Genomic DNA, 17,998 nt, shown 5'->3' on the forward strand with positions numbered 1-17,998 from the left:
CCCCTAGTGGGACAAAGTAATAAAGTAAAAAAAAAGATGTGTAAAAATAAGAAAATAGCAGTTTTAAAAGTATTTAAAGTAAAAATCCTCCTTTTTACCTTATCATTCCTTTATTATTAATAAAAATATATAAACAAATAAACGATACATAATTGGTCCGTAACAGCCTGAACTACAAAATTATTTCGTTATTTATCCTGCACGGTGAACGGCGTAAAAGAAAATAATAAACCGTACCAGAATCACAATTGTTTGGTCACTTCACCTCCCAAAAAATTGAATAAAAAGAGATCAAAAAGTCGCATGTACATAAAAATGGTTCTGATCGAAACTACAGTTCGTTACGCAAAAAATAAGTCCTCGCACGGCTTTATTGATGGAAAAACAAAAAAGTTCTGGCTCTTAGAATAAGGTAACACAAAAAGTGAATGATTTTTTACAAAACGTATTTTATTGTGCAAACGCCATAAGACATAAAAAAAACTATAAACATCTGGTATCGCTGTAATCGTATCGCCCTGCAGAATAAAGTGAATATGTCATTTATAGCGCACGGTGAACGGTGTAAAAAAATTGAATAGAAAAACAATAGTAGAATTGCGGTTTTTTAGTCACCACGCCACCTAAAAATAGAATAAAAAAAGATCAAAAAGCCGCATGCACCCCAAGAAAACGACATTGCATTCCTCAAGGGGTCTAGTTTCCAAAATGGCGTCACTTTTGGGGGGTTTCCACTGTTTTGGCACCACAAGACCTCTTCAAACCGGACATGTTGCCTAATAAAAAAGAGGCCTCTAAATCCACTAGGTGCTCCTTTGCTTCGGAGGCCGGTGCTTCAGTCCATTACCGCACTAGGGCCACATCTGGGATATTTCTCAAAACTGCAGAATCTGGGCAATAAGTATTAAGTTGCGTTTCTCTGATAAAACCTTTTAGGTTATAAAAAAAATGGTATAAAAAGGATTTTCTGACAAAAAAAATGTACATTTCACCTCTACTTTTCTCTAAATTTCTGTGAAACACCTAAAGGGTTCATAAACTTTCTAAATGCTGTTGTGAATACTTTGAGGGGTCTAGTTTCTAAAATGGGGTGTTTGATAGGGGTTTCTAATATATGGGCCCCTCAAAGCAACTTCAGAACTGAACTGGAACCTAAAAAAATAAATAAATGAGGCAATACTTTGCTTCTTACATTATACTGATAATGAGCCGTGCCCACCCTGAGATGACCCCAGTTTTGACCGTTTGTATAAACGGGGACCCCTATTAGACCGTTTCAGTGGCCGGTTTTCCCAAGCATACACCCCCGAGAAGTGTATTTCTATTGATGAGTCCTTGGTACATTTTAAAGGGAGGGTTCAATTCTGCGAGTACCTGCCGGGTAAGAGGGCAAGGTATGGCGTGAAGATGTATAAGCTGTGCGAGAGTGCATCAGGGTATACCTACAAATTTAGGATATATGAAGGGAAGGACACCAGTGCTCAGCCCCCAGAATGCCCCCCCCCCCCCTTACTGGGAATTAATGCAAAAATTGTGTGGGATTTGGTGCACCCACTGCTGGACCAGGGTCACCACCTCTACCTGGATAATTTTTATACCAGCGTCCCACTCTTCAACTGCCTTGCTTCCAGTCCCCTGCGGCACTTCTAGAAGAAATCTGAGAGGCCTCCCTAAGACTCTGCTTGGGCAAACAAGAAGGGGTGAGAGCAGGGCACATTCTAGCAGCAACATATTGTGTGTCCAGTACAAGGACAAGAGAGATGTCCTTGTATTGACAACAATACATGGCCACACCAGTACCCATGTACCAGTACGAGGTACCAGTACAGAGACCCCCAAACCAGACTGCATCCTGGACTACAATAGGTACATGGGAGGGGTGGACTTGTCAAATCAAGTCCTGAAGCCCTACAGCGCCATGCGGTGTGGTATAAGAAGTTGGCCGGGCACGTCATACACATGGCATTGTACAATATGTACGTGCTACGTCGATGTACAGGCCAGATGGGAACTTTCCTGGAATTTCAAGAGGTGATTATGAAGAACCTAATTTTTAGGGACCAGGAAGGGGGGGCACCCAGTTCTTCTGGAAGCGAGTCCACACGCATCGTACCAGGGCAACCCTTTCCAGGAGAAGTTCCCCAAACTGGCAAGAAGGGAAAAAGTCAAAAGAGGTGCAAAGTCTGCTATAAGAAGGGGATAAGGGAGGACACAATATATCAATGTGACACGTGTCCCGAAAAACCAGAGCTCTGTATGAAAGAGTGTTTTAAAATTTATCATACATCCCTTGGTTTATAATTTACCCCAATTTTACTTACCCTGATGCACTCCGCACAGCTTATCCCCCCTTGTCTTTCCCCTCTGGGCCCTGCTGTGTGCCCAGGCAGCTGATAACAGCCACATGTAGGGTATTGCCGTACCCAGGAGAGCCCACATTAGTTTATGGGGTGTATGTCTCCGGTCAAAATGCTCACTACACCTCTAGATGAATGCCTTAAGGGTGTAGTTTTTAAAACGGGGTCACTTCTTGCGGGTTTCAACTGTACTGGTACCTCAGGGGCTTCTGCATACATGACTTCGCACCAGAAAATCCCCAGTAGGCCAAATGGTGGTCCTTTCCTTCTGAGCGCTCCCATGGGCCCAAACGGCAGTTTATCACCACAAATAGGTATTGCCGCACTCAGGACAAATTGGGCAACAAAATGGGGTATTTTATTTCTTGTGAAAATAAGAAATTTTCAGCCAAAACTACATATTATTGGAAAAAAATAATTTTGTTTTAATTCCCAGCCAAATTCAAATAAGTTCTGTGAAAAAACTATGGGGTCAAAATGGTCGCAACACCCGTAAATTAATTCCTTGAGGGGTGTAGTTTCCAAAATGGGGTCATTTCTGTTTGGTTTCCATTGCTTTGATACCTCTGGGGCTCTGCAAATGCGACATGGCACCCGAAAACCAATCCAGCAAAATCTGGACTCCAAAGAACAAATAGCGCTCCTTTCCTTCTGAGCCCTCCCATGGGCCCAAACGGCAGTTTAACGCCACAAATGGGGTATTGCTGCACTCAGGAGAAATTGGGCAACAAAATGGGGTATTTTGTTCCCTGTGAAAATAAGAAATTTTGATAAAAAATGACATCTTATTGGAAAAAATGAATTTTTTTTTCATTTCACAGCCCAATTCAAATAAGTGCTGTGAAAAACTGCAGTCATAATTGTAACAACAACCATATTTGAATTCCTTGAGGGGTGTAGTTTCCAAAATGGGGTCACTATTGGGGGATTCCTATTGTTTTGGCACCTCAACACCTTTTCAAACCTGGCATGCTGCCTAAAATATATTCGAATAAAAAAAGAGGCCTCAAAATGCACTAGGTGCTTCTTTGCTTCTGGGGCTTGTGTTTTAGTCCACGAGCGCAGTAGAACCACATGTGGGACATTTCTAAAAACTGCAGAATCTGGACAATACATATTTAGTAGTGTTTCTCTGGTAAAACCTTCTGTGTTATAGAAAAAAAATTGAATGCTGTTTTGAATACTTTGAGGGGTCTAGTTTTTGAAATGGGGTGTTTTATCAGGGTTTCTAATACATAGGCCCCACAAAGCCACTTCAGAACTGAAGAGGTACCTTAAAAAAAAGGCTTTTGAAATTTTCTTCAAAATATGAGAAATTGCTGTTTTATGTTCTAAGCCTTGTAATGTCCAAGAAAAATAAAAGAATGTTCAAAAAACGATGCCAATCTAAAGTAGACATATGGGAAATGTGAACTAGTAACTATTTTGGGTGGTATAACCGTCTGTTTTACATGCAGATGCATTTAAATTCTGAAAAATTCTATTTTTTGAAAAATTCCTCTAAATTTTGCAATTTTTCACCAATAAACACTGAATATATCAACCAAATTTTACCACGGACATGAAGCCCAATGTGTCACGAGAAAACAATCTCAGAATCGCTTGGATAGGTTTAAGCATTCCGACGTTATTACCACATAAAGTGAAATGTCAGATTTGAAAAAACTAGGCTGCGTCCTTAAGGGGTTAAACTTTCTAAATGCTGTTTTGGATACTTTGAGAGGTGCAGTTTTTAAAATGGGGTGATTTATGGGGATTTGTATTGTATGGGCCTCTCAAAGCCACTTCGCACCTGAACTGGTCCCTGAAAAAATAGCCTTTTGAAATTGTGAGAAGTTTCTGCTAAAGTTCTAAGCCTTGTAACGTACTAGAAAAATAAAAGGACGTTCAAAAAAACGATGTCAATCTAAAGTATACATATGGGAAAAGTTAATTAGCAACTATTTTGTGTGGTATAACGATTACAAGCAGATACATTTCAATTGATCAGGCAAATTTTTGCAATTTTTTGCTAATGTTGCTGTCGTACACAATTAAATACTGAACGTGTCACCCTGATTTTACCAGTAACACAAAGTCCAACTTGTCAAGAGAAAACAATCTCAGAATCACGTGGATAGGTAAAATCATTCCGAAGTTTTTAACCACATGAAGTGTGAAACATGTCAGATTTGAAAAATAAGGCTCTGTCAAGAAGGTCAAAAGTGGCCCCAGTGGGAAGGGGTTAAAGAAGTGCATATCAAAAATAGAACATTTGACATGGACACGGGCCTCAATGACCCTTGAAAGAGTTTAAAAAAAAAACTTAAGAATTTCATTTTTTATGTTTTGTTTTTGTTTTTTTACAGTGGCGTGGGGTTTGGAAGCCATAATCAATCCTTACTTGTCTACCTTTTTATATACAGTTCTGTAATATACAGTGGTAAAATTACTGCATATGTGAACAGTGGTTTTCTAAATCAACTGAATCCTTTGTATTTTTTTCCATAGAAAACTTATTCCAACAAAGAAAACAAGTGTAGAAAGTAGGCAGACAACCTTATGCTGAATACATTTCATGCATTTCCTTTGTTCTCCTTTACAGGTTTGCAACACAGATGCAATACCCAATGCTTCTACAGTCATTCCACCGGCAGAAGCAACAGAGACTCTTCAAAGAACACCCTCTGCACTAAATCCAACCACCAAAAGCATGGAGCTCGTTGTGCTTAGTGATAATGAGTCTGAGCAGCAGAGGTGAGACTGCACACCTAACGTCCTACTTAACTCTTGAAATAAAATGTTTATTGCCGCAGATAAATATTGTTTGTTTAGGATTACCTTTTCTGTATAATTAACGGTCTTATCCAAAAGTTTTGGCATCCCTTATCAAGTTACTTTTTCAGTTTAGAATATGCGATCAATGTTTGATAGGTTGGCGTCCAAACTCCAAGGCCTCTGCCCATCAGCACAATAACGGAGCCGTGGCACTCATCTTGAGCACTGCGTCCGCTTCATTGTTTACATAGGCACAACAGTTCATTTGTATGGGCAGCTATGCCTGGTACTTCTGCTCATCCCATTCCCTTGAGAAAATTGCCGCACCGTCCTCCGGGCTGCACAAAAATAGATACCACGCTGAAAAAGTAGTTTTAGTGATAAATTTGGCAAGCAATGGTGTGTAAAAGTGTATTATTCAAGTGGGTACTCTGTAGTATGACATACACTTGCATAAGTTGTCCATTGATGTGCGTTGTAAATATAAACTTTTGGCAAGATATCCCTTTATCTAAAAGCATAGTCAACTATGCTCTTCAATACCGAGAAAATGCATACGCGTAGGGAATAAAACTAAATAAAAAGCCTAAACATAGCCTAATTTGTTGAAGGGTGCCCAAACATTTGCTTATAGTGGTTTTCCCACGCACACGTATTACCTATTCAGAGGATAGATAAGTGTCTGATGGTTGGGGCCCCCGCTGTTCCTGAGAACAGGGGTCCCATGTCTCGAAATCGGACTGTTGGCCTGGGATTTCTGCCACGGATTCTTTTAAACATCCATGTCGTGTTTTCCTGTAGCAAATCCTATTCATGTGAACATACCCTTAAAGCGGGTTTGTCAGCTTAATATTCTTCTTTGTGAGCGGACATATTACAACTACATGTCTGTTCTCCTAGAAGCCAAAACGGCACAATTTTTTTTTGCCATTTGGCGAATAGGAGCACTGAAAGAATACACTGGATTGAAAGTTCGCATATTCATGAGGGGAGAGCTCCCCTTGCAACTCTAGCGTATTTGTAAGGGAGGCATTCCCTCCACATGTTTACACAGCAGCCTGTAAATCACAGCACAAGGGGAGTGCTCTCCTCATGAATACGCTTCACTCCTAACTATAAAAAAAAAATTTGCAGTTATGGCTACTCCGAGACCTGTAGCTGTAATATGCAGCTTATTAAGCTGACAGATCTGCTTTAAATAATAATAATTTGCTAAAATTATTATGGTCTCTCTCTGATGGGCCGGCACAACTGCATATTTTCCTTTCCTGACTTATGGGAGTCTTAACTAATTTTATTTTTTCATAGACGTAGTGGTATGAGGGCTGTTTTTTTGCGGGACGAACTGTAGTTTTTATTGGTACCATTTTGGGGTACATGCAACTTTTTGAGCACTTTTTATCCATTTTTCTTGAGGCAAGGTGACCAAAGAACAGCAACTCTGGCATAACAAATTATGCTAATCTAATAGTATACCTGATATATATCAAATTTAATTTACTAGCAGTTAAAATTTTACTTGTTTTATCCATGTAAATTCTCTGTGAAGTAACTGCTACTAGGTGTCTCCCTTCCTGTAATCTGCTGTCCACCCCCTGTTGTCGAGCAAAATCCATCCCTAGTTACAGATCAGAGAAGACATAGTGTCACTTCACTGTCTGCCAATAGAAGTCTATGGAGAGGGGAGGGGAGCAGAAGGAGGAAGCATGGAGAGAGAGACACACAGACATACTGCCCATGCAAGTCTATGAAGAGGTTAGGGGAAGCAGGAGCAGAGTGAGAAAGACACACACACAGGCGTGCTGCAGTTTCTGGTATCTATAAATCACCCCAGTGCTGGATTTTCAACTGCACTGCTCAATACGGTTTACTGCAAGGGTTCCGATATTTTGATGGAGTCAATAGCGTAGTCTACTACGGTATTGATTCCGTCAAAACGACGGAACCCTTGCACAACGGAGACCAACGGAAACCATTGACACCGGATCCGTCACCATTGAAATCAATGATAATGGAAACGGAAACCTATGGTCTATGTTTGTGTCTGTCAGGGCTCCGTTCCGATGGAAAGCCCTAGCGCAGATGTGAACGAAGCCTAATGTGTATGTGGGCACCACAACTGATACCAGTATCATGCAGTATATAATCTTCTCTTTAGTTTGTTCCCCACAAGAGATTAGCTGTGTAAATAACCAAATGATGTCTGCCAAAATCTGCTGTACTTTGTGCACCATCTTCACTAGGCAGTTGGTTGGTGCAGTTAGAGCACCGATCAACGAGACCGCTTGTTGATCACCGCTCGTTTGCTCCTTTTACAAGGAGCTAGTATGGGGACGAGCGATCGTAACTCCGATCGCTCTTCCCCATACATTTGTATCCTGTGGGCAGCGCGTCTCCATGTATACACAGGGATATGTGCTGCAGACAGCGATAATATTTTGCACTTCTAAAACGATAAGATCAGGCAATGAATGAATGTTTACTCGTTCATCTGATCGCTGCCCTGATTACAGGGAAATGATCTGGAACGAGCGTGTTTTGAACACTCGTTTGCCTGATAATTGGCTAGTGTAAAAGGGCCTTTAGACCCTTAAAGGTGGGGCTGGGCGATTTTGCCACAAATTAGAGTCTAGATTTTATTCAACACTATGGACGATTTTTGATTTGAATCTCGATTGTTGTTAAACTGAAAAAAAGAAAAAAATAATTGGGTATATATGGTACATTGCTAGTAAGCAATGTACAGTGTATATGGTGTGGTTCATATATGAGCCGCAGGAGAACAGTGAGACCGGAGGCAAAATATACATCAATTTTTCCCTACAGTTAGTGGGTACGCCTGGAAAGCTCCAGACATACACGCTTAAAGAGGCTCTGTCACCACATTTATAAATGCCCTATCTTGTACATAATGTGATTGGCGCTGTAATGTAGATTACAGCGGTGTTTTTATTTTGAAAAACTATTATTTTTGACGGAGTTATAACCTATATTAGGTTTATGCTAATGAGTTTCTTACTGGACAACTTGGCGTGTTTTACTTTTTGAGAGCGTTGTGGAGAGAAATGTATGACGCTGACCAATCAGCGTCATACACTTCTCCCCATTCATTTACACAGCATATGGTGATCTTATTACATCACTATGTACAGCTACATAAACACACTATAACGTTACTTAAGTGTCCTGACAATGAATAGACATTACCTCCAGCCAGGACTTGATGTCTATTCAGAATCCTGACACTCCTGTAGCGTTTGTTTGAGATTTACAACAAGATTTACACAGTGTCTTACACTTCTCTCCACAAAGCCCACTTGGTCAAAAAGTAAAGCACGCCCAGTTGTCAATTAAGAAACTCATTAGCATAAAGCTAAAATAGGTAATAACTACGTCAAATATGATCGTTTTTCTAAATAAAAAACACTGCTGTAATCTACATTACAGCGCTGAACACATTATGTACAAGATAGGGCATTTATAATGTGACAGCCTCTTTAACCCCTTCCCTCTTTAGCCACTTTTGACCTTCCTGACAGAGCCTCATTTTTCAAATCTGACATGTTTCACTTTATGTGGTAATAACGTCGGAATGCTTTTACCTATCCAAGCAATTCTGAGAACGTTTTCTCGTGACACATTGGACTTGCAAATGTTACTGGCAAAAATGTAATTGTGAAAAACACCAAAATTTAGCGAAAAATTTGCATTTTTCTCAACTTAAATGTATCTGCTTGTAAGACAGGCAGTTATAACACACAAAATTGTTGCAAATTAACATCCCCCATATGTCTACATTAGATTGGCATCGTTTTTGAAAATCCTTTTATTTTTCTAGGACGTTACAAGGCTTTGAACTTTAGCAGCAATTTCAAGAAAAAATCAAAATGCTATTTTTACAGGGGCCAGTTCAGTTGTGAAGTGGGTTTGAGGGCCTTTTATATTAGAAACCCCCAAAGTCACCCCATTTTAAAAACTTCACCCCTCAAAGTATTCAAAACCGCATTTAGAAAATTTCTTAACCCTTCAGACTTTCCACAGGAATTAAAGCAAAGTAGGGGTAAAATTTACAAATGTCATGTTTTTTGCAGAAATTAATTTTTAATCCAATTTCCTTTATAATACAGAAATTTTTACCAGAGAAGTGCAACTCAATATTTATTGCCCAGGTTCTGCAGTTTTAGGAAATATCCCACATGTGGCCGTAGCGTGCTACTGGACTGAAGCACCGGCCTCAGAAGCAAAGGAGCACCAAGTGGGTTTTGGAGCCTTATTTTTATTACAATATATTTTAGGCACCATGTCAGGTTTGAAGGGCTCTTGTGGTGCCAAAACAGTGGAAATCCCCCAAAAGTAACCCCATTTGGGAAACTACACACCAAGGAAATTATCTAGGGGTATAGTGAGCATTTTGACCGCACAGGTTTTTTACAGAAATTTTTGGAAGTAGGCGGTGAAAATGAAAATCCAAATTTTTTTCAAAGAAAATGTAAGTTTAGCGATTTTTTATTTTTTTTTTTTATTTTTTTTTTCATTTCTACAAGGACTGAAGGAGAAAAAGCACCACCAAATTTGTAAAGTAATTTCTCCCAAGTAAAATAATACCCCACATGTGGTAATAAACGGCTGGCTGGACACACGGCAGGGCTTAGAAGGGAAAGAGCACTATTGGGCTTTTGGATATCACATTTAGCAGGAATGATTTGCGGAGGCCATGTCACATTTGCAAAGCCCCTGAGGGGACAAAACAATGAAAACGCCCAAAAAGTGACTCCATTTAGGAAACTACACCCCTTGAGGAATTCGTCTAGGAGTGTAGTAAGCATTTTGACCCCACAGATGTTTCATAGAATTTATTAGAATTGGGCAGTGAAAATAAAATCAATCCTTTTTCTTTAATAAGACGAAGCTTTAGTGCAAATTTTTCATTTTCTCAACAAATAAAGGAAAAAAATAACCCAACATTTGTAAAGTAATTTCTCCCGAGTACGGCAATACCCCATATGTGGTCATCAACTGCTGTTTGGACACACGGCAGGGCTCAGAAGGGAAGGAGCGCCATTTGGAGTGCAGATCTTGCTGGATTGGTTTCTGGGCGCCTGTGGGACCAAAACAGTGGGAACCCCCCAGAAGTGACCCAATTTTGGAAACTACACCCCTCAATGCATTTACCTAATGGTGTAGTAAGCATGTTAACCCTGCAGGTGTTTTGTAGAAATTAGTGTGCACTCGATGTTGCAAAGTGAAAATGGGATTTTTTCCATAGATATGCCAATATGTGGTGCCCAGCTTGTGCCACTATAACAAGAAAGCTCTCTAATTATTATGCGGTGTTTCCCAGTTTTAGAAACACCCTACGTGTGGCCCTAATCTTTTGCCTGGACATTCGACCAGGCTCAGCAGTGAAAGCGTACCATGTAAAATTGAGGCCTAATTTGGCGATTTACAAAGTATTGGTTCACAATTGCAGAGGCTCTGATGTGAAAAAATAAAAAGAAACCACTGAGAAGTGACCCCATTTGGAAACTACACCCCTCAAGGCATTTATTAAGGGGTGTAGTGAGAATTTTCACCCAACAGTTCTTTTCCATAAATGAATGCACTCCGGATGGTGCAAATTAAAAATTTATATTTTTCCCTAGATATACCATTTCAGTGGCAAATATGTCATGCCCAGCTGATGCCACTGGAGACACACACCCCAATAATTGTTAAAAGGGTTCTCCAGGGTATGACGATGCCATATACGTGGAAGGAAACTTCTGTTTGGGCACATTGTAGGGTTCAGAGCAGAGGGAGCGCCGTTTGGCTTTTGGAGAGCGGAGTTTGCTTGGTAGTAGATTTGTTTGAGTATTGCTGTTGTTTCCATTTATAATGTGGGCGTACATGTAAGCTGGGCAGAGTATATCAGGGGCATAGTCAGGTGGTATAATAATGTGGTAATAAAATAATCCATAGATGTGTGTTACGCTGTGACACAATCCTTTCTGCACAGGCCGGTGTCGCACTGATATATGGCGTCCTTTCTTATCTCCCATTTGGTCCACACTCCGCGCCTATGCAGTTTGGGGTAGTTTGCTGGGAAAGTGTTGTCCTGGTATAATACGGGCACCGTCTCTTCCTGCGGATATGTTTGGGCCCTCCTTTTCCTGGTTCCCTAATTTTAGGTCCGTGATAAATCGCCTCTTGAAACAGAAGAAATGTTCCCCTCGGGCCGGCAAAACTGCATATTTTTTATTTCCTGACTTATTGGAGCCATAACTAATTTAAGTTTTTCACAGACTTCGTGGTATGAGGGCTGTTTTTTTGCGGGATGAGCTGCAGTTATTGGTACAATTTTGGGGTACATGCGACTTTTTGATCATCTTTTATCCTACTTTTTGCGAGGCCAGGTAAACAAAAAACCTCAATTCTGGCATAGTTTTTTTTTTTTATACAGCGTTCACCATGCTTTATAAACTACATGTTAACTTTATTCTGCGGGTCAGTACGATTCCGGCGATACCTAATTTATAGCACTTTTTTATGTTTTACAACTTTTTGTACAATAAAATTACTTTTGTAAAAAGAATGTATTTTTTCTGTCGCCAAGTTGTGAGAACCATAACTTTTTAACTTTTTTGTCGACGGAGCTGTATGAGTGCTTGTTTTTTGCGAGACGAGCTATAGTTTTTATAGGTACCATTTTTGGATACGTCAGACTTTTTGATCACTTTATTCCAATATTTGTAGGGCAAAGTGACCAAAAAACAAACTCTGGTATAGCTTTTTAAGGTTTTTTTTTACGCTGTTCACCGCGTGCAATAAATAATATAATATTTTGATACCTCAGGTCGTTATGGTCGCGGCGATACCAAATACGTATCATTTATTTATTTTCAATAATAAAGGACTCGATCAAATAAAACACAATCCCCCTTTTACTCTTATTACTTGAAACTTTTATTGTATTCAAACTCTTATTTCTTTTTAACTTTTTTTTTTTTTTTACACTTTTTTTCAAGTCCCACTAGGGAACGTGAAGGTCCAACTGTCTGATGTTTTTTTCTAATACATTGCACTACCTACGTAGTGCAATGTATTAGATCTGGTCAGTTATTCACTGACAGCAAGCCGATTAAGCTTTGCCTCCCGGCGGGGCCTAATCGGCTTCCGTAATGGCAGAGCAGGAGGCCATTGTGTCTCCTATTGCCATAGCAGCAGTCGCCAATCCTGATTGCCTGTCAGGGCTGGCGATCTGCTAGCCACCGCTAAGATGCAGCGATCACTTTTGATTGCTGCATCGAAGGGGTTAATGGCAGGGATGGGAGCTAGCTCCGGTTCCTGCCATTACAGGTGGATGTCAGCTGTAACATACAGCTGACTTCCACTGCTGATGACGCCGGATCAGCTCCTGAGCCAGCGCCATCTTGCCAGCGGCTACGGTAGCTGATCAGGCTCCGCCGCCGGGCAGGTCCTGACCGGCTTCCGTGCTTGGCAGACCAGGAGGCCAGTATTAGGCCTCCGGTTGCCATTGCAGCCACCGGAACCCCGGCAATTTCATTGCTGCGGTTCCGATGAGATGTAAACACCTTAAGTGCATCGATCGCGTTTGAGTGCTGCACTTAAGGGGTTAATGGCGGGGATCGAAGTTAATTTCGGTCCCCGCCATTACAGCCGGATGTCAGCTGTAAGATACCGCTGAGATCTGGCGATGATGGTACCGGCTCAGCTTCGGAGCCGATGCCAAACGTTTGGCGTATGGATACGGCAATTTGCGGGAAGTCATGGCTTTCCATGGCGTACCCATATGGCAAAGGTCGGGAAGGGGTTAAGGTACCACTGGAAAATTATCGGGCAGACAAGCATTCATAAAACGTGTGTAAACAGGGCAGTGATCAGCAGATGAACGAGCAAACGCTCTTTCATTTGCTGATCGTATAGTTTTACAAAACTTTAATATTAATATTGTTGTCAGAACATCTTGGTGTGTAAACAGGGAGACGTGCTGCCGACGTGATGATTAAGTATGGGGACGAGCGATTCGAGTAACGAGCGCTCCTTCACATACATAGCTTCCTGTGAGTGGAGCAAACAAGCGCCAATCAATGACCTGTCTCGTTGATCGGCACGCGTTGCATCAGCCAAAATTGGCCTGTGTAATAGGCCCTTTAACGTGTCCTTATGTTACGATTAGCCGGGCGTAAAATTATAATTTTGTTGGCCCGCAGTGGTCTCTCTTTCCCAGAGCAAATGGGATGATGTGGGTGGCGTAAAAAGGGCAAGTTGCAATTTGCGCAGCAAATTGTGACTTTTTGGCCCTTTTGTGACACTTCTGGTGTGGAAAGGTTGATAAATTAACCCCAAAGTCTGCATGTGACTTATGACTGCTTTTTGGACATAACTTCTGTGGCAAGTCTCTTAGCCCTTATTCACACGACAGGGTTTCCCGGACGGGTGACGGCCGTTCATAAATCGGCCGTCACCCGGCTGCATTAGGAACAATAGACCCCTAATGGGGCTTTTCACACGACCGATTTTGTGATGGCCCGGGAAACTTGGCCATCAAAAAATGGGACATGCCCTATTTTCAGCCGTTTACCCGGCCGCCCAGCTCCCATAGAAGTCTATGGGGCCGGGTAATACACGGCTATCACCGGAATGTGTCCCGAGTGATGGCCATGTATTCCGTCGCTCGCTCTCCTCCTCCTCCTCCTCACAGTGCATGTGAGGAGGCGGAGGGTCTTTTTACGCTCCCTGTAGAAGTCGGAATCTCCAATCCCTGGCCGGGGATTGGGGATTCCGCTACAGGAGAAGTGAGTGACTACGCTGTCCATGTATGGACACAGCGACGTCACTCACTTCTGAAGCGGAATCCCCGACACCTTGGCCGGGGATTCCGCTACAGGAGAAGTCAGTGACTACACTGTCCACATATGGACACAGCGACGTCACTCACTTCTGAAGCGGAATCCCCGACACCTTGGCCGGGGATTCCGCTACAGGAGAAGTCAGTGACTAAACTGTCCATATATGGACATTGAAGTCCGTGACTTCTCCTGGAGGGGGGGATGGGTGCAACCTACAGGGGGCTGTGTGACATTACCTACAGCGGGCTGTGTGGCATTGCCTACAGGGGGCTGTGTGGCATTACCTACAGGGGGCTGTGTGGCATTGCCTACAGGGGGCTGTGTGGCATTGCCTACAGGGGGCTGTGTGGCATTGCCTACAGGGGGCTGTGTGGCATTGCCTACAGGGGGCTGTGTGGCATTGCCTACAGGGGGCTGTGTGGCATTGCCTACAGGGGGCTGTGTGGCATTGCCTACAGGGGGCTGTGTGGCATTGCCTACAGGGGGCTGTGTGGCATTGCCTACAGGGGGCTGTGTGGCATTGCCTACAGGGGGCTGTGTGGCATTGCCTACAGGGGGCTGTGTGGCATTGCCTACAGGGGGCTGGGTGGCATTGCCAACAGGGGACTGTGTGGCATTGCCAACAGAGGGCTGTGTGGCATTACCTACAGGGGGCTGGGTGGCATTACCTGCAGGGGCTGGGTGGCATTACCTGCATGGGGCTGGATGGCATTATCTACAGAGGGCTGTGTGTGGCAACAAATTTAAATTAAATACATCCGATTTTAAAACGGACAGGGAAATAAACGGATGCAAAATCGGCCGTTAAAAACGAACTAGCGTCAATCGGCGTACTGTAACATTGATCACCGCTCGTTTACCAGTAAAAGCACCCTTAGTGAGTCCTGGGATGAGTCAGTAATGATAACTCAAGGTAATTTCTGCACTGATCAAGCTAGACTGCTATATACAAATAAATGCCTAAAGGCTCTATTACACGGGCCAATTTTGGCCGGTGCAGCGAGCACTGATCAACGAGACAACTCTTTGATCGGTGCTCGTTTGCTCCTGTCACAAGGAGCTATGTATGGGGACGAGCGGTCGTTGCTCCGATCGCTCGTCCCCATACATTATTATCATGTCGGCAGCGCGTCTCCCTGCTTACACAGGGAGATGTGCTGTCGACAGCGATAATATTTCACTTTTTTAAAACTATCCGATCAGCAGATGAACGAGCGTTCTATAAACGTTTTTGTCTGCCCGATAATTACCCAGTGTAAAACACCCTTTAGTTTTAAAGCGGAATAGATATGGGATGGAGGATATGGTCATAAGATCAGTGGCTTATTAGGCCTTTGGTAGTTAGGTGGAGCCCTCTAGTTTTAAAGTATAGCTCCTAAGAAATTTGTTTTGGCCATTTAACTCTAACTATAATGTAATACGTGGTGTTCACTCTCAGTAAACTTTGGAGATGTGAGAATTGAATCTTGATTGCATTCGGAAAGTCATCAGACCCTTTCACTTTTTTCATGTTTTGCTATGTTGAAGTCTTGTGCTAAAGTAAAAATAAAATCAAGTTTGTCCCCATCATTCTGCCCTCAATTCCCCATAATGACAAAGTGAAAACAGAATTTTTTAAATTTTTGCACATTTATTAAAAATGAAAAACTCAAATTTTGCATGGACATAAGTATTCAGACCCTTGACTATGACACTTGAAATTTAGCTCTGGGGGGCCTCTTATTTCTCTTGATCATCTTTGAAATGTTTTTACACCTTGAATGGAGGAGTCCTGTGGTAAATTCATTTGATTGGACATGATTTGGAAAGATTTACTCCTGTCTATATAAGGTCTCTCAGCTGACATTTCATATCAGAGCAAAGACCAAGCCATGAGGAGGAATGAACTGCCTGTAGAGCTCAGAGACAGGATTGTGTGGAGGCACAGATCTGGAGAAGGGTACAAAAAAAATTCTGCTGCTCTGAAAGTTCCCAAGAGCACTGTGACCTCCATAATTCTTAAATAGAAGAAGTTTGGAACAACCAGGACTCTACATAGAGCTTGCCACCCCACCAAACTAAGTAATCTGGAGAGAAGGGCCATGGTAAGAGAGGTGACCAAGAACCCAATGGTCACTCTGACTGAGCTCCTAGCCTCTCCTCAGTAAAAGACATATGAAAGCCCGCCTGAAGTTTGCAAAAAAGCACCTAAAGGACTCGGACTGTGAGAAACAAGATTCTGTGGTCTGATGAAACCAAGATTGAACTTTTTGGCCTCAATTCTAAGCAAAACCCGGCACTGTTCATCACCTGCCCAATACCATCCCCACAGTGAAGCATGGTGGTGGCAGCATCATGCTGTGGGGGTGTTTTTCAGCAGCTGGGACAGGGAAACTGCTCAATTCATCTTTCCCTCAACCCTGTCCATAGTACAGAGATATTCTTAATGAAAACCTGATCCAGAGTGCTCTGGGCCAACAGGAGAATGATCCTAAGCAAAGCACACAACCAAGACAACATAGGAGTGGTTTAGGGACCACTCTGTGAATGTCCTTGAGTGGCCCAGCCAGATCCCTGACTTGAATACAATCGAACATCTCTGGAGAGACCTGAAAACGGCTGTCCAAGGACGCTCCCCATCCAACCTGACCCGGCTTGAGAGGATCTACAGACAATGGCAGAAAATCCCCAAATCCAGGTGTTCAAAAGTTGTGGCATCATACCCAAGAAGACTGGAGGCTGTTATAGCTGTCAAAGGTGCTTCAACTAAGTACTGAGAAAAGGGTCTGAATACTTACAGTGAAGGAAATAAGTATTTGATCCCTTGCTGATTTTGTAAGTTTGCCCACTGTCAAAGACATGAACAGTCTAGAATTTTTAGGCTAGGTTAATTTTACCAGTGAGAGATAGATTATATATTAAAAAAAACAGAAGATCACATAGTCAAAATTATATACATTTATTTGCATTGTGCACAGAGAAATAAGTATTTGATCCCCTACCAACCATTAAGAGTTCAGCCTCCTCCAGACCAGTTACACGCTCCAAATCAACTTGGTGCCTGCATTAAAGACAGCTGTCTTACATGGTCACCTGTATCAAAGACTCCTGTCCACAGACTCAATTAATCAGTCTGACTCTAACCTCTACAACATGGGCAAGACCAAAGAGCTTTCTAAGGATGTCAGGGACAAGATCATAGACCTGCACAAGGCTGGAAAGGGCTACAAAACCATAAGTAAGACGCTGGGTGGGAAGGAGACAACTGTTGGTGCAATAGTAAGAAAATGGAAGACATACAAAATGACTGTCAATCGACATCGATCTGGGGCTCCATGCAAAATCTCACCTCGTGGGGTATCCTTGATCCTGAGGAAGGTGAGAGTTCAGCCGAAAACTACACGGGGGGAACTTGTTAATGATCTCAAGGCAGCTGGGACCACAGTTACCAAGAAAACCATTGGTATCACATTACGCCGTAATGGATTAAAATCCTGCAGTGCTCGCAAGGTCCCCCTGCTCAAGAAGGCACATGTACAGGCCCGTCTGAAGTTTGCAAATTAACATCTGGATGATTCTGAGAGTGATTGGGAGAAGGTACTGTGGTCAGATGAGACTAAAATTGAGCTCTTTGGCATTAACTCAACTCGCCATGTTTGGAGGAAGAGAAATGCTGCCTATGACCCAAAGAACACTGTCCCCACTGTCAAGCATGAAAGTGGAAACATTATGTTTTGGGGGTGTTTCTCTGCTAAGGGCACAGAACTACTTCACCGCATCAATGGGAGAATGGATGGAGCCATGTACCGTCAAATCCTGAGTGACAACCTCCTTCCCTCCACCAGGACATTAAAAATGGCTCGTGGCTGGGTCTTCCAGCACGACAATGACCCGAAACATACAGCCAAGGCAACAAAGGAGTGTCTCAAAAAGAAGCACATTAAGGTCATGGAGTGGCCTAGCCAGTCTCCAGACCTTAATCCCATCGAAAACTTATGGAGGGAGCTGAAGATCCGAGTTGCCAAGCGACAGCCTCGAAATCTTAATGATTTACAG

General features: G+C 42.5%; 1 protein-coding gene across 2 annotated transcripts in view; it reads left to right on the forward strand.

The window, feature by feature from the left end:
- The window catches only part of ATF7IP2 (activating transcription factor 7 interacting protein 2), a 92,608-nt gene that overhangs the window by 60,549 nt on the left and 14,061 nt on the right, over positions 1–17,998 (forward strand). For both annotated transcript variants that reach the window (XM_075830092.1, XM_075830091.1), the window contains one exon: positions 4,942–5,093. In XM_075830092.1, coding sequence (XP_075686207.1) covers positions 4,942–5,093 — 152 coding nt within the window. The remainder of the gene's footprint in view (positions 1–4,941; positions 5,094–17,998) is intronic.

The sequence above is a fragment of the Rhinoderma darwinii genome, chromosome 6 (genome assembly GCF_050947455.1).
Source record: "Rhinoderma darwinii isolate aRhiDar2 chromosome 6, aRhiDar2.hap1, whole genome shotgun sequence".
Taxonomy (NCBI): domain Eukaryota; kingdom Metazoa; phylum Chordata; class Amphibia; order Anura; family Rhinodermatidae; genus Rhinoderma; species Rhinoderma darwinii.